Source organism: Stylophora pistillata, chromosome 2, assembly GCF_964205215.1.
Source record: "Stylophora pistillata chromosome 2, jaStyPist1.2, whole genome shotgun sequence".
Lineage (NCBI taxonomy): Eukaryota > Metazoa > Cnidaria > Anthozoa > Scleractinia > Pocilloporidae > Stylophora > Stylophora pistillata.
The window spans coordinates 33,707,094-33,722,185 of record NC_142520.1 but is presented as its reverse complement, the minus strand read 5'-3'; the positions used below and the strand labels follow the sequence as shown (position 1 = coordinate 33,722,185).

At 38.3% G+C, this 15,092-nt stretch overlaps 1 protein-coding gene across 1 annotated transcript in view; it reads left to right on the top strand.

Annotated features, from left to right (window-relative positions):
- Positions 1–12,677, top strand: part of LOC148739198 (uromodulin-like) — an 85,139-nt gene extending 72,462 nt beyond the window's left edge. The window contains 3 exon segments of the mRNA XM_088747260.1: positions 9,094–9,219; positions 10,156–10,296; positions 11,280–12,677. Of these exon segments, the coding sequence (XP_088603386.1) occupies positions 9,094–9,219; positions 10,156–10,296; positions 11,280–11,635 (623 nt within the window). The 3' untranslated portion in view covers positions 11,636–12,677.
- The last annotated feature ends 2,415 nt before the right edge of the window (positions 12,678–15,092 follow it).

Genomic DNA, 15,092 nt, shown 5'->3' with positions numbered 1-15,092 from the left:
GAAAAAATACCTCCCAAGTTTGAGATAGAAGATTTTTTTCATTCTCACATTATGGTATGAAAATATATGAACGAGGTTAATAGCGCATAGACTAGGTGTTAAAAGCTACCAAACAATAACCACTCTTTGAGATTAGTTCCTCAGACAATGATGATGCTTATTAAATTTCAACAACAACATATTTCCTCTCCAAACTTTGTAATAGGAAATTTTATAAGAAAATTTTTATAGGAAAACATTTGGACAAAACGCTTGTAAGAGGGACTTCCGTGTTGGCGTGAGAGAAGATTTCGAATGGCCGACGAAATCTGAGATATTTTTATATTTTTTTTTAGGTAAAAGTAAGGGTTTCGTTGATATTTACCTACATTGTAACAAGGACGTCATGTTTTTAGTTTCTGAGAAGACGGAAATTCTGCGTGCATGTCCGCTAAAATTTTCAAAGGAAGTCTACACTGGTGGCATTAACAGAGAATTTGAAAAGGAGTATTCTGTTTCATAGTTTTTACATCATTCAAAAGCATTTTGAGGTCTGTTGAAAGGGCTCTCTTTCTATGTAATTAAGTCTCATTGTCCGCGCCGGGTAAGATTGTCCAGAAAAGCACTGTTGCTATGTTAAAGAATGTAAATGTTTCCTTTCAAGTTAGAATTTGCACTCGATTCCCGGGTTGATACACGCGCATGCGGCAACACCAAACCAATATAGGACCTTTTCTTTCTTTGTTCCTTTCATATTCTTTGAGGCGTTTTTATATCGAGGCGGTCCACTGAAATCATTACGTGAAGAAATCACCTAAGTATTATGCGATCATCGCTTTAAGAATAATATCAATTTGGGTAACGAGCGCGTGGCAATTAAAAGAAACAATGGAGGCAGTGTGGCCGAGTGGTTAGAGTGTCGGACTCGTAATCCGCCGCTCTCGGGTTCGAGTCCCACCCTGACCACTGGATTTGTTTCACGGTAGCCCCGTGTTCAGATCCTTGGCCACCCTTGTAAATAGCCAACTGGTTTGCCTCCGGCCAGTTGGGGTTCTTAATGATGTTCTTAATGATGTTATGTTCAATTTAGACCATTTGTTTCATTTGTTTGCAAGGACCACAATGGAAACTACTAGTTCACCAGTAATTGTGTAATCCTATAAAAAGACTTTTATTTATTTATTTTAAGCAAGAAAAGTAAAAAACTAGCGATAGGTTTCGCTTTGAATCACAAATATAATTTAACATAATCACAAAATAGATTGTTGCTTACCAACGTTCACGGGTCTTCACTACTTTATCGAGGATTACGGTCTAACTTCTCGTCTAGTTTAGAAACGATCTTGATTACACGACGTCTTATCCTGAACTGAAACGCTAACTATAATTTTCTGTCTAAAAAGAACTAATCACGGAGGCGTTTATCAAACCATAAAATATTTCGCAGCTTCTCTCTGAGCTTTAACGGAAGCGGTTACAAAGAATACAACGAATTTCTCTGAAACGTCTTAAACTTTTTCTTTATTTCGCTCCTCAGTACTTATACATTCCGAGTAACTAGTTCCGAAGTCGCAAGGAACTTCTGTTCTAGACCTTATAAAGATTACAGTAGGCGGACTAGCTAGAAATCATACATCGAGAAACAGAAGCAAAGTAAGAGCAACTTATAATGTTCCCGTCCTATGCTCAGTTTGCTTTGCTTTTTTTTTCCTCAAAAAGTTTGTTTGACAATGTTGTCACTTTTTACATAGTTCCTGTTTTCTAATTGAATTTTTTTGGCTCGTGAAATATGGAAAAACCTCGAGATGCGAAAGAGTATGATTCCTGTGAGCTGCCAAATTTCGAGCTAAGTTAGGAGTTCAAGATTTTCGAATCATAAGAGCGTCTTTTATTTAAGATCGCGTGAGGGGTGGCACATCAATCGAAAAATGACTGTCCTTATATTTCAGTCAGATAAACCCTATGGTGAACATAGAAACGTCTTTTTTTCCCCAAACTTGCTTCTTTATTCTAGAAAATTCACGAAAACTGAAACGAGCGTCGGTACTCGTAAAATGGCGGAGATCAGTGCCCCGAGTAAAGACAAATGAACTTTGCTCATGAAAAGCGCAAAGGAAAACAAGCTCGTATCCATTTGAAAAATTTGTATTGGAGGGATTGAGATATGCCGGGTTTAAATCTAAAACGGGACTATTTCACAACCAAGTCAGGAAAAAAGTGATGCTTTTGATACTTCAGCTGACGTTGCTTCAGGTTACATCGCGCTGTAAAGTCATTTCTACACAAGTCATTTGAAGGAGCTCCATGAGTGAGGCCCTGGAAAAGAAGAGAAAAAAAACTACTCTTCGGGGGGCCTTTCTCATGGAGCTCCTGCAGTGGATCGGCGTCACTTCAATGCGTGTCGCGCTATCACCAATTTCTTTTTCTTTTTCTTTCTTTTTTTTTTAACTCGCGCGACGGACTTCGCCAAAAAGGAGGGACTGCTCGTAGTCTAAATCATTTCTGAACACTTAATTTTAGATCCAGCGCAAATTCCTATCTAAGCCGTATTTCAGGCTTTCTTTTTAAAATATTATTATTTCGAGGAAGTTTCCAAAATGCTGCAAAGCGCCGGTCTAGTAAAACTTCCCAAAGGGCACAGCACGTTGTTTCAGAATTTCTTTAAATTTGTGGCTTGCTTGCAGAGACTTCATGTGGCAAGACATTTGTCTTGCCATTAACGCAAATTATAGAATAACCTCTTACTAACCGAGCGCGAGGGCCGTACTGAAGATTAATGGCCAAGAATCCTGATCGAGGGCCAATATTTCTCAATATAGCGCGAGCAAGCTATGTTACTAAGACTAAGTATATTATTGTATATACTAAGACTAAGTATATTATTGTATATACTAAGACTAAGTATATTATTGTATATACTTATATACTGTGAAAACTTCTTAAATATTTGATTTTCCGGCTTCCGCAAACAGAAATACGCCGCTGACCAGTGCAATACTGGTGGTTTAACTTTTAATATGAAGGTACTTAAAGCAAATGGCTCAGAAGATCGGGTCCTCAAGGTCTAGGTTTTGAAGCTTATATTGAGTTAAATACAACTGCTAATGAATAAGTAGAAAGTCAAGGGCGCTGTTCTTACCTTTTACAAAAGATGTAACAATTAAATGAGGGTCTCCATGGCAAGATGGCCTTCACTTCTGACTGTTAAAAGTTTGGCCGTTTTACGGCTGAAGCTAAACTTTTTACGGTTAACTTTTTTCGACTAACGGTTAAAATTTGTCAATTTCCACGCCTAAAGACAAAACTTTTTTCACTTTTACGGCCAACTTTTAACCATCAGTAAGAACCACTAAGGATTTCTAGTTGCGACAACGGAGCATTTACGTGATCCTCCCTTAAAGCATGTGCCGGGAGTGTTTTTCTTTATCCCTCCATACTGATGGTGCAAGATTTCATGATCCCTTCCTCTCTTCTTTCCTAGCCACCACAAAAAGCCAGTGTTACTATTCTGCTTCCAAACCCACGTACCGACAAGTTGAAGTTTTACATCAGTGTCGTTAAACAGAAATACGAATCTGCCTTTTGTAGTGAACAAGGCAGATTCAAACGGTATCTCCTAGGTATAAAAAAAGAGAGGTGATATTTTCTGGCTTTCGGAAATCATAATTACACATTGCATCTATTGGTTTGGCAATTAGCAACAATCCAACCTAAGTGAATCTATGTTTTTACATTTTCGTTAGGGATAATGTCAGCTGGGCGGAAACTCGTTGAATACTACGAAAATAATAGTTTAGAATCTTAAAAAAAAAAAACAAGAACAAATTTGAAGGCTGTTATTGTACCTTTCCATTTTACATGTGCCTCATTAATACAAAACGGAAAAAAAAGGATTTTTGAGGAGAGGGAGTAATAGATGAAGAGACCTGCCAAATGAGAAAACTAACAAAATTGTAACTATATCAATACACATCAAATCATCTTACAGTTTCCCTGTGACGGGTTGTGAAATATCTCTAACCTACCCAATATCACAAGCGCGTTACTTGAAAGTGTAGCCTTAAATTGGTTGTACACGGCAGTCAACAAACTGCTGTTAAGCTGTTCGTTTTTATTAATAGCTCTCTAATATCAAAAATTTATCTTTGTTGCTGTTTTTAAAGGACATGAGAGTCTCGTTCAACTTGTTCTTCGTTTCTGTGGTCCTCCTTCACGAACAAGTTTCATCCTGCCCAGATGGTAAGTTTTATAAAATGAAGAAAATTTCTGTCTCTCCCCTAAAGTTTCCAAGTATCCAACTTACAAGGAAAACTGAAAATCCCTTTATTCAAGGCCTAACTAACACAGTGGCTACAAAACTTTTCGTCCATTTCAAAGTGTTGTTATCCTTTATTCATTCAAAAACATTATAGTCTCTTTTTCAATATGCTTGTAAGTATGTTAGCAATGTTTCTCGATATGACCAAACAATCATGACCATTCTTAACTTATCATACTTTTCGCTGCATGCTTATAGTCTGTGCTTCTTTAAAAACATTCAAATAAAGATCCACTTAAGTTTTTGCTTGGTCATCTAAAGGACAAGAATTTCGCAATTACAATGATATGTCTGGGGTTCTTTGAAATAAAGAGCCCATAGCTATGGTTGCGTCGCGCTTAGGGAAACAAATGATGTAATCACTAGTTGGAGAGAGAAAGTTTTGAATGCAAGACATTTATTTCCCTTTTTTTATGGGAGAAAGCATCAGACCAACATGGAATGAGGATTTCTATTCGGGTACATTTTCATTTGCCAGTGTCATCTTTAGTTTATATCTCTCGGGTTGTTTAAAACTTTCGAGGTAACATTTTTTCCCCGCAAATATTTTGCAGACACATGTTAAACACACACCAGGATGTCTGATTGTAATTTGAGAACGCGGCTATTGAAGCATATTTGTAGTCGTTTAATCAAAGAGCCCTTCTCCATTATCTATCCTGCAAGTTATAAGGCCAAATGAGTAAGTTTTTCATAGCCAAGAAAAAAACAGAGACAAAATTGTTGAAATGCGTGTTTTAACACACATTAAAAGCATTTACTGTATGTTTACAATAACGTACTTTGGACACTTACTGCGAAAAAGCGGAATCAAGAAAAAAACTTCCCTGTTGTTTAACCATTGCATTAGCGATATAAACATTCTTGCATTGATTCGTTTCCATACTGCAATTTAGAGCCACTGACCGTACATATCGAGAATCCGCCGACAGTTGCAAAATTTCGTAATTCATTTATTTTTTCTAAAGGACCCTTTTAATGAACCTTTTTCGAAAATTATATCAAAAAGTTCTATCGCGCTGTTTTTTCTCCGAAAAATCGAAAAGTTCAAAATATGCCTAAATGGCCGTTGTCCTCCCCGTAAAGCAATAAAAAATTATGCAGCTTTGACAACTTCGTACGCTACAACACGATGCAGTCCCGCTTTCAAATTTTGTGTGCTAACAGATGGGCTTTTCATCTCTTAGAAATTATTAATTTTTCAGTTACGTTGTTACGTTTGAGTCTGAATCGGTGAGCCGTTGAAATAAAGTACTTCGCGTCTCTTTCGCGGTGGTAAAATAAAGGTCAACTTTAGTGGGCTATCAACAGGTCTGCCATAGATACTTACAAATCATATTGTACATGATATTCAAGCTTTATCCTTGTATTTTCATTCCTCCAATTCTCTATCTTGGCCCGCCATAAGCGGCACGTCCAGGAGAGAGTTTGGGCTATTTTGTCAAAATTGCAATGCGAACCGCTGAATAGCTGTCATGACCCATTTAAAGGCCTTTCAAAAGGTCTTGTATGATATATTTACGAATCAAAATATATATCTTCTTCAAGCTTTATCCTTGTAGTTTAATTCCTCAAAGTTTCTTTCTTGGCCCGTCCAGCTCTCAAAGAGTTCTGCCTAAAAAGACAAAAAATGAAATGCGATCCGTTGAATGGCTGTAACGCAAGAGGTGGTGCATTTGGTACATTCCTGCCCAAGTTGAAAGATTGGCCTTGACCTTGAGAAATTAAACTACAAGGATGAAACTTCAAGATGACATATATTTTCGGCTGTAAATACATCATACAAGACCTTATTAAAGGCCTTTAATAACAGCTACTCAGCGGTTCGCATTGCGATTTTAACAAAATAGCCCAAACTCTTTTAAAGCTGGACGTGCCGCTTATGGTGGGCCAAGATAGAGAATTGGAGGAATGAGGAGACAATGATACAGCTTTACGATCATGTACATTATGATATGTAAGTATATATGGCAGACCTGTTTATAGCCCCCTAAAGTTGACTTTTATTTTACCACCGCGAAAGAGACGCAAAGTACTTTATTTCAACGGTTCACTATTCAGACTTAACGTAACAAGAAAGCTGAGAAATTAACAATCTCTAAGAGATAAAAAGACCATCTGTTAGCACAGAAAATTTAAAAGCGGGATTGCATCGCGTTGTAGCGTACGAAGTTGCCGAAGTTGAATAATTTTTCATTACGGCCATTTACGCGTATTTTGAACTTTTCGATTTTTCGGAGAAAAAAAAGCGCGATAGAACTATTTGATATAATTTTCGAAAAAGATTCATTAAAAGGGTCCGTTAGAAAAATAAAATGAATTACGAAATTTTGCAACTGTCGGCGGATTCTCGATATTTACGGTCAATGGCTCTTATATCGATAAACAATGAAGCGAAGGGGGTCTAACTGTTCAGTAGCGGTTTCCAAGGGTTTTGTTTTCAAAAATCAGTGAACTTTTCATGGGAGAATAATCTTCGCAGTAATGAATTTATGGCAAGAGATTACAATCTCAGGCCTTCTGGTAGGCGTTTTATTTAAGACAAGTTAATGGATATGGATTATGGAAAAACAAAGCACAAAGGAGAAGCAAAGAGAGATCACAGCATAAAGTAACTTTTTAAAAATAGGTATGGAAAATCAATTGTGATTTCAAATAGAGTACATAAGTCGCGAGTTCACGATTGAAACGTTTTATCTTTTAAAGCATTAAAATGCACCTAAACCCAAACATTCTTTTCGCTTAACGAAATAAGCTTATTTTTTGGAGTATTTCTGTGGAAAAATTTTTTTTATTTGCTCAAATCATTAATTTTCTGTGCCCAGTCAAAATACCGAAAATCGGCCGCCATCTTGCCCCACGACCGAGTTTAAAGAGGAATGGCTCTAGCGGGTAATGTGACGTCAAATCGAGAACATGAAAGTCTGCATTTCACACATTTTTACTTGTTTGGGAAGGTTGTCGTCGATATTGTCCGAAATATGCCGACTAGGTGTGTTGTATGAGGAATGTATGAAGCGCGATACTCTTGCAAATTTCGCCCGTTACTACATCCTTCTACAATACACTTAGTCGGCATATTTTTGGACAATATCAAGTGAAAATGTGCGAAATGCAGACTTTCGTGTTCTTGATTTGACGTCACTTTACCCGCTAGAGCCATTCCTCTTTAAACTCGGTCGTGGGGCAAGATGGCGGCTGATTTTCCGTATTTTGACTGGGCGCAGAAAATTGAAGAATTGAGCAGATAAAAAAATTTTTCCACAGAAATACTCCAAAGAATAAGCTTATTTCGTTAAGCGAAAAAAATTTTTGTTATTTTCATGTTTGACTAGAATTATTTATACACTGTTTATTATTTTCATTTCAAGCAACATAGACACCTGTTAGTGTCATGAAGGACCTTCTGTAGACAAAACTGAACTTACAAGTAAAGTATCCCTTAGCGCCCGCAGGACTCTTCGGTGCCCAACGCCATGAACAAAAGCAATTGATTTGTCTCGGTCCGTTTGGAACTTTGTCCAAACACAGTGAATGACGGATCGTTGTTTCTCTTTCAGTGACGAAAGCAAAATTGTGATAGATTATCCTATTTTTAATGTTTTACGGGAGAAAATTATTAACGCAAAGGTCATTTTTAAGTGTTACCTTTAAACTAAATTGATGGCAGAGAGCGCACTATTGAGGTTGCAATGATTAAATTGCGCAATGACTGGACTGGGTTAACTTTTGTCGTTCTTTATTCGTGGGACACATTCTCCATCAAGTCGTATTTAAGGCCTCGGCGAAGTGTCACAGAAACCTGACGAGATACCTAAGAACTACGTGCGATCGATTAGAACGTTGTTCTGGAGGAATGATAATTCTTCTTGTTGCCTTACAAAGCTGCATGTTATTAAGTTGTCAATTAAGCCATACGGGAAGTAGTCTTCGGGGCAGAGTTTTACTTTTTTAAAGCGATGGCAGATTTCTATGTTTGTCTTGAAGAATTTTTGTGCTGGATCTCCCTGCAAGAACAAAGCCACCTGCCAGTCAGGATTTACAAGAAAACGATATCGATGTCTATGTAGTTCTGGATTCACGGGCCAAGATTGTGAAGAAGGTAAAACTTAGAGGTCGATTATTTACACGAGGTCTAGCCCAAGACACGGTTTTACGCGAGCAGGTATCTGTAAGAGGGTAGTTTTCATGAAATAAATTTCCTTCCACTGCTAGCTTTCAGCGCTAGCCTTCTTGACACTATTCACCATCACCATTTGAGTGTCATCGTTTTGATTTACTCCTTCCGAGGTATTAAGGTAGATCATTTATAGTGTATAGGACTGTCTGCAACTGACAGAGAGCCCACCCACCCACCCTCCTCCTATTGTCTTTTAAAACACTCTCCTCGAATTTCCCCTAATTTGATGTCAGACATTAAAGAATGCGCTACAAATGCGCATAACTGCACTGGTGAAAATGTCATTTGCCAAAACACCGAGGGCTCTTTTGAGTGTATTTGTAAAGCTGGCTTCAGTGGGCAAAAGCAAGAGTGCAAAGGTAGCGATTTTTGTTCATAAAATTATGTTTTGTCATATGAATATGTTTGATCTACAATCTACAGATCCCTAACTTTCTTCAGAGTGTGATCCTTTGCTGTATCAGCAAGTACAAACTTGCAAATCTGCCTGAAAAAAAGGCAATTTACCTGATCACCTGATATCATCACTTCAGACCATAAAGCTCGCATGACTGTTAAAATCTCTAATTTCCCCCTTTCCTCATGCATTCTCGATGGTATGTTGGTTTCATTTCAGACATCGGTGAATGTGATCTGAAGACCCACAACTGTAGCAAGGACAATGCCATCTGTGCGAACACCGTGGGATCGTTTAGCTGCTCTTGTAAACCTGGATTCATTGGAGATGGACACAAATGCACAGGTAAAATTCTGCAAAGATTTTCTTCATATAAAAGTTGCTCCTTAAGGCTCGCTTTAGTTCCGGTGAGCACGTCTCCCCCAATGTCTGACTCAAGAACACGCAAACAAGTTTCTATTAAAAATAAAAAACTTGTTTGCACCCTAAATATTTTGAAAGCTACCAAAGGCTACCATTAAATTACAAAGTGAAATATTGAAGTTATTTTAAAAGTCTTTTGGTTTGGCATGGCTAGAAAATTTAATCCGTCTGTTCAATTTTGCACATGAGGATAGGGTAATCTTCAAAAGTAAGAGCCCCTTTTCAAACAACAAAGATAAGAATCCCTTTTCAACCAACAAAGGTGAGAACCCCTTTTCAAACAATAAAGGTGAGAACCCCTTTTCAAACAACAAGAACTCTAAGACTTCGTCTATCCTGCAAGTCGTTCAAAGTCAAAACCAAATTCAGAAAGAGAAGAGCTATAACTTGAAATAAAAAAGGTTCATATGAAAGAACGTGGCTTTGAAAAGGAAGTGCAACACGTTACTCCCCGGTTATAACCTCAGGAGCCTACCTTATAAGTTTTCTAGAACAATGCTATGGCTCAATGTTTCAATTTTTATTTCGTAAATAATAGTTCTATCTACTGATCGAAGGATACCAACGAATGTTTGTGGTGAGAATGCCGACTGCAAATACACTCTGGAATCGTATCGCTGTTTTCGCAAATCTGGTTGTTCCGGAAATGCAAATTTTTGTAAGGATACAGAGAGTTTTTAATGACCTTAAGAAATTCACAGGGGACAGTGCCCAATTGCAAATCAAGCTGTGGCGGGTGGTCTTTCGTCAGGCAAGGTCCTTTATCATTCATCAGATTCTAGCTATTGTTCCCTTATGTTGTTGTGTTAAGTTAAGATGTGGTGTAATGTTCTGTGCTAATCCTGCTAATCTCAACAGATATTGATGAATGTGCCACCAGTGACCACGATTGCTACAGTTCTGCCTCATGCACCAACACTACACGATCATTCAACTGTTCAGGTAACTTTACTTGCGTAGGGGATGGAAGATCTTGAAATATCTTCTAATCAAGTAGGCGCTCGAATCGATTCTTCATATTTTACAGCATTGCACGTCAATCCTACGGCTGATTCTGAAACTCAGGATTCTCTCACGAAGGCATCCTCCATCTGGTGTGATAGATAGATAGATAGATAGATAGATAGATAGATGGATGGATACATAGATAGATAGATAGATCAATAAAGAGATAGAGAGATAGATAGATAGATAGATAGATAGATAGATGGATAAATAGATAGATTGATAGATAGATAGATAGATAGATAGATAGATAGATAGACAGATGGATGGACAGGTGACCTGTTTTTGACACGATAAAATCAAAAAGCTAAGTAGCTTGCGGGATGGTGTATAATTAGCAAAATAAAACAGAACGAATTACAATAATAAGTTGCAGTGACTCTAAAACATTCTAAATATGATGCGAACAAACGTCATCGGAGCTTTCATTATTATGTACACAGTATCGGTGCAGTATTTATATGCTGATTGGCTAGTAAATAACAAGCTGCTAGCTCAAAGCACGACCTCTTTTTGCACTTTGGTAACTTTAAAACCGCAACCTGAACGGGCAAAGTGAGATGAAGTGCATAATCCTGTTTTCTGATATTGGCTACACTGAAGAGATTTTTCACTTTGATATCAAAGATAGCAAAGCTTGTAGAAGTATAAAAAAGCAAGAGAAAGCAAACCATGGCAAATTTCGCGAACTGACAGTGTAACTCTTTGGTGTAATCTTTTCGTAAGCCGATTATTAATCATATATTGGCCAAGCTTGTGCTGTCGTGGTGGCTAGATGCTGAACGTTGTTTTTTGGGCGTACTTTTCTGGGTAATAACGGTTAACATAATTACAACATGAAAAATATGAAAGTAATACATTTGATGACCGTTTGTCAAGCGAATGTTGAGGATACAACCTCTATTTCATCTCGAGACTTTTGGTTTCAGTGTTTGTTTTTTATTGTCTGGAATCATTATCTCCTATGTTCAATTTAGAATGTCAAAATTATGAGAGTCTGAAAGAGGAAGACAGACGGATCACCTACGACAATCAAAACACGACTTGTGCCAGGAGACTTCATGGTTGGTACCGTTTTGAAGGAGCAGCAGGTACAAGAATGCCTACTTTATGTCCACCCCAAAACAAGTGTAACTCTGATGCACCCGGTTGGCTAAATGGTACGCATCCTACAGAAACTGATGGTCAGGTCACCAGGACGGTTTGCTTCCACTTTAAATCAAACTGCTGCTACTTTTTAAGTTCCATTAAAGTAAAGAACTGCGGCGGCTATTATATTTACTACATAAATGACACACCCGACTGTTTCCTCCGCTATTGCGGCGCAGGCTAAATGGATGCGGGTTCAGAAATCAAAGTCTTTCCATTAAAAATGATTACACCATGATACTGTATTTTCCTTACTGAGTACTTATCCCATGTAGTAAGCGAGCCATGATTAGTCATAATGTTATGAAGTTAGAAAAGTAGCTCTTTCTGGTAATTTTTGAAATGCTTACAATCAGCGTCCAAATTAGTTGATACATCATATTTGAAGAGCTTTTTTATGTAAAGACGTAAAGAATAACAGTCCTGTTCCTACCGCACTCTAAGTCGTCAATAGACTTCCCTCCCCCATTCAATGTTGGCTGAAAGTTCATGGAATCACGATACAGCATTGTGTGTTTGGGAGAAGGGGTCGAAATGGTTAACTAAGCGAGGGCAAAGAGGATAACACTGAAGTGATTGGGGGTTGAAAAGATCATTGTGTCAACAACTTTCTCGCCCATTGTAGTCACAGTGGCAGGGATATTTTAACTTTCTGATGTTGTACCGTGGAAATTTCTATAAAGCTCTATTAGGTGATATAATTATGATGTAGTCCTAGAATACGTTGTCAATATATGTAAGGAAGAACTCAGTCATCAAGGAGTACAATGTAATAATAAAAATGTGTCAAAGAGATGGGTTACCGACTTTCAGGAATAAAGTTATATAGGCGGGGCAAATACCAGGTGAATACTCTAAAGATAACGTTGTCACAGAATACCACTGACAGTTATTTTTTTCTCTAACAAAAGAGCTCCCTCGATGATATCATTACTTTATTCAAATTTTAATAATTCCATTTAATTTCTGATTTTCTTTGCCTTAAAGACTCACTAAGTTCTATCATCAGCAAGTTTTGTAAAAGAGGAAAGCGGTATGGTGACATAAAATACTTTGAGGGCTGAGTTCTTGAATTATTAGAAACATTTTGGTATATACATAACACCTGGCCGGCCATAATGTTATCATGGTGTACTTCATATAATCGGAGATTCGTATGAACCACCAAAATAAAGTAAACTAGGTATGATGCCGGCTCAAATAAAGAAAGTGATTTCACACATTAAAAGCGGAGTCACTTCCTGTGTCCTCTTTAAATATTCACTTCAAAGTGAAGGAGTTTTCTCTTATACTCAAGTTTGCCAGTGGTTATTATATGATTGACAAGATTGGTTAAAATTTTTTGTAAAACGACTTTGAAAATATGCATTGAAAATTGTATTTCGAAAAAGGTTTTTTCTCTTTTAACGATTAAACAAGGGACCTAACGGGGGGAGCTTTGACGGTTGTTTTTTCCAATTTTGACGGCTGACGGTTAAATTCTAGGGTCTTAGACGGCTTGTGGTTAGTTTTTCTGGTGTAAGTAATCAGAAAGATATCGGGTTACAGCGAAGTTTCTTGAGTTAGAGTTAGCTATGAGAAATTTTTAACGAAGCATTTGATAAGTATCACGCTGAGTTGATTGATGGAAGTGCCATTCAGGACTCAATCAAGTATTTTGAATTAGTGAAGCGTGTGGCAACCACCGTGTTTCAGTCATTTGATGCGTGGTCACAATCAGCTGAGTTTAAGCTCCAAGAAGAATTGGATCTTCCCATCAGTCTTCATCCCGAAGATTCTATCAGTAATATTGGTTCTGTCAATTCAAAGTCTGCTGCGAGTTCTAGAAGACGTAAGTCCAAATCTACTGCAAGTTCCAGTCTCTCACGGTCAAGCACCGCCTCAAGTGCAAGGCTAAGAGCCTCTGCTAAGAAAACTGCCTTGTCAGTTGAAGCATTCGCATTGAAGACACGGCAGGATATTCAGTTACGAGAGCTGTTGTTGAAGCAGACGAAAGAGAATTTCGAGCTGGAAACCGAGATAGCAAAGGCTGAGGCAGAAGAAAAGGTGTACAGTCATTGCGAGGAGCAAAGTCCACCAAAACCGTCAAGTCAGTCACCGACTTCACATGAAACTAAAAAGGTGAACACTGTGATTTGTCCTTGAATGTCACGGAAACCTTACACTGACCCCAGTAGCTCAACTTTCGACTTCCACCCATGTCAATATAAAGATAAAGAAACTGTGGAAGTTGCGATTGATCAGACAGACTGAGAAGGATTGCAGTCCATTAAACCCAGATGCCTGTAAATGGAAAGGTTACACACACTACCCCTTTACAATTAGTGGTGAAAGTGCTGAAAGCAGATTATTGGAGCAACAGCTAGATTTCAGGCAGAAGAATGTCGGTCACATAATTGAGGTTCAGAAGCTGCAACAACAACAAAATCAACAGTTTCAAGAGTTATTGAAACAGCAGCAGCTTCAAAAATTAGCAATGTCGTTACCACAGCCTGAAATCTCTATATTTTCAGGCAATCCTGTTAAGTATTCGGACTTTGTACCAGTTTTTGAGAATTTAATAGAGTCAAAGACAAGCAGCCCGAACTCTCGTTTGTACTATCTCGTCCAACATACGTCAGGAGAAGTGAAGGAGTTAATGCAAAGCTGTTTGTCAATGGATCCGGCAGAGGGCTACAAGACTGCAAGAGCACTCCTCAAGGATAGATATTGTCAAAGCTACAAAATAGAAACTGCTCTCATTGATCAAGTAACGAAATCTCCTCAGATTAAGGCAGATGATGGTCCTGCTTTGCAAAGGTACTCTGTTTAACTTACAAGTTGTAAGAACTCTCTTAAAGAAATCAGATACTTGAGCAAAATCGAAAACCCTGACACTCTCCAAAGGATCATTGGAAGGCTACCACTTTGGCTAAGACAGAGGTGGCGTGAAAAGACTGACCACATCACAGAGGATCTGAAAAGGGAAGTTACTATTGCAGATATTGCAGAATTTGTCGAAGAAAAGGCTAGAATCGCCAACCACCCAGTATTCGGGAACATCTATTCAAATGAAGACAAGAACACTGCTCCATGCACTGGTTCCAAAAGAAGACACAGAACATCATCAAAGGAGCACAAAGGGTCTGCTTTCACGACACAAGGAGCTACCCCAGAAATTCCCACTTACCCTCCTATGGACGACACCGAACATGTGCCGAAGAAATCGAATGTCAAGTGCCCAATGTGTAAAGAGAGTCATTGGCTGTCTGCTATTCCGAGGAAAGTCAGTCGATGAGCGAATTAGTTTTGTGCGTAGTGGAGGACTGTGCTATAATTGTCTCGTGGCAAGGACACATGGCGATCTCTTGCCCCAAGTAGAGCTACTGCCAGATACTCTGATGTAAGATAGGTCATCGAAAACATATTACATTCTTACACCCGAAAAACGAGAAACCAGTCAAAACAGATCCTGCATAACCATCTAAGACCCAATCGAGCAAAACAGATAATGAGAAGCAAATGATCAAGCACGAAACTGTTTCACCGAAGTGGTAGCGTGCAGTTAATGTCAGAGGTAAGGAAAAGGAGAAGATGGTTCAAACCTACGCGTTTCTGGATCCAGGATCGAACACTACGTTTTGCACTGACAAGTTGGTAGA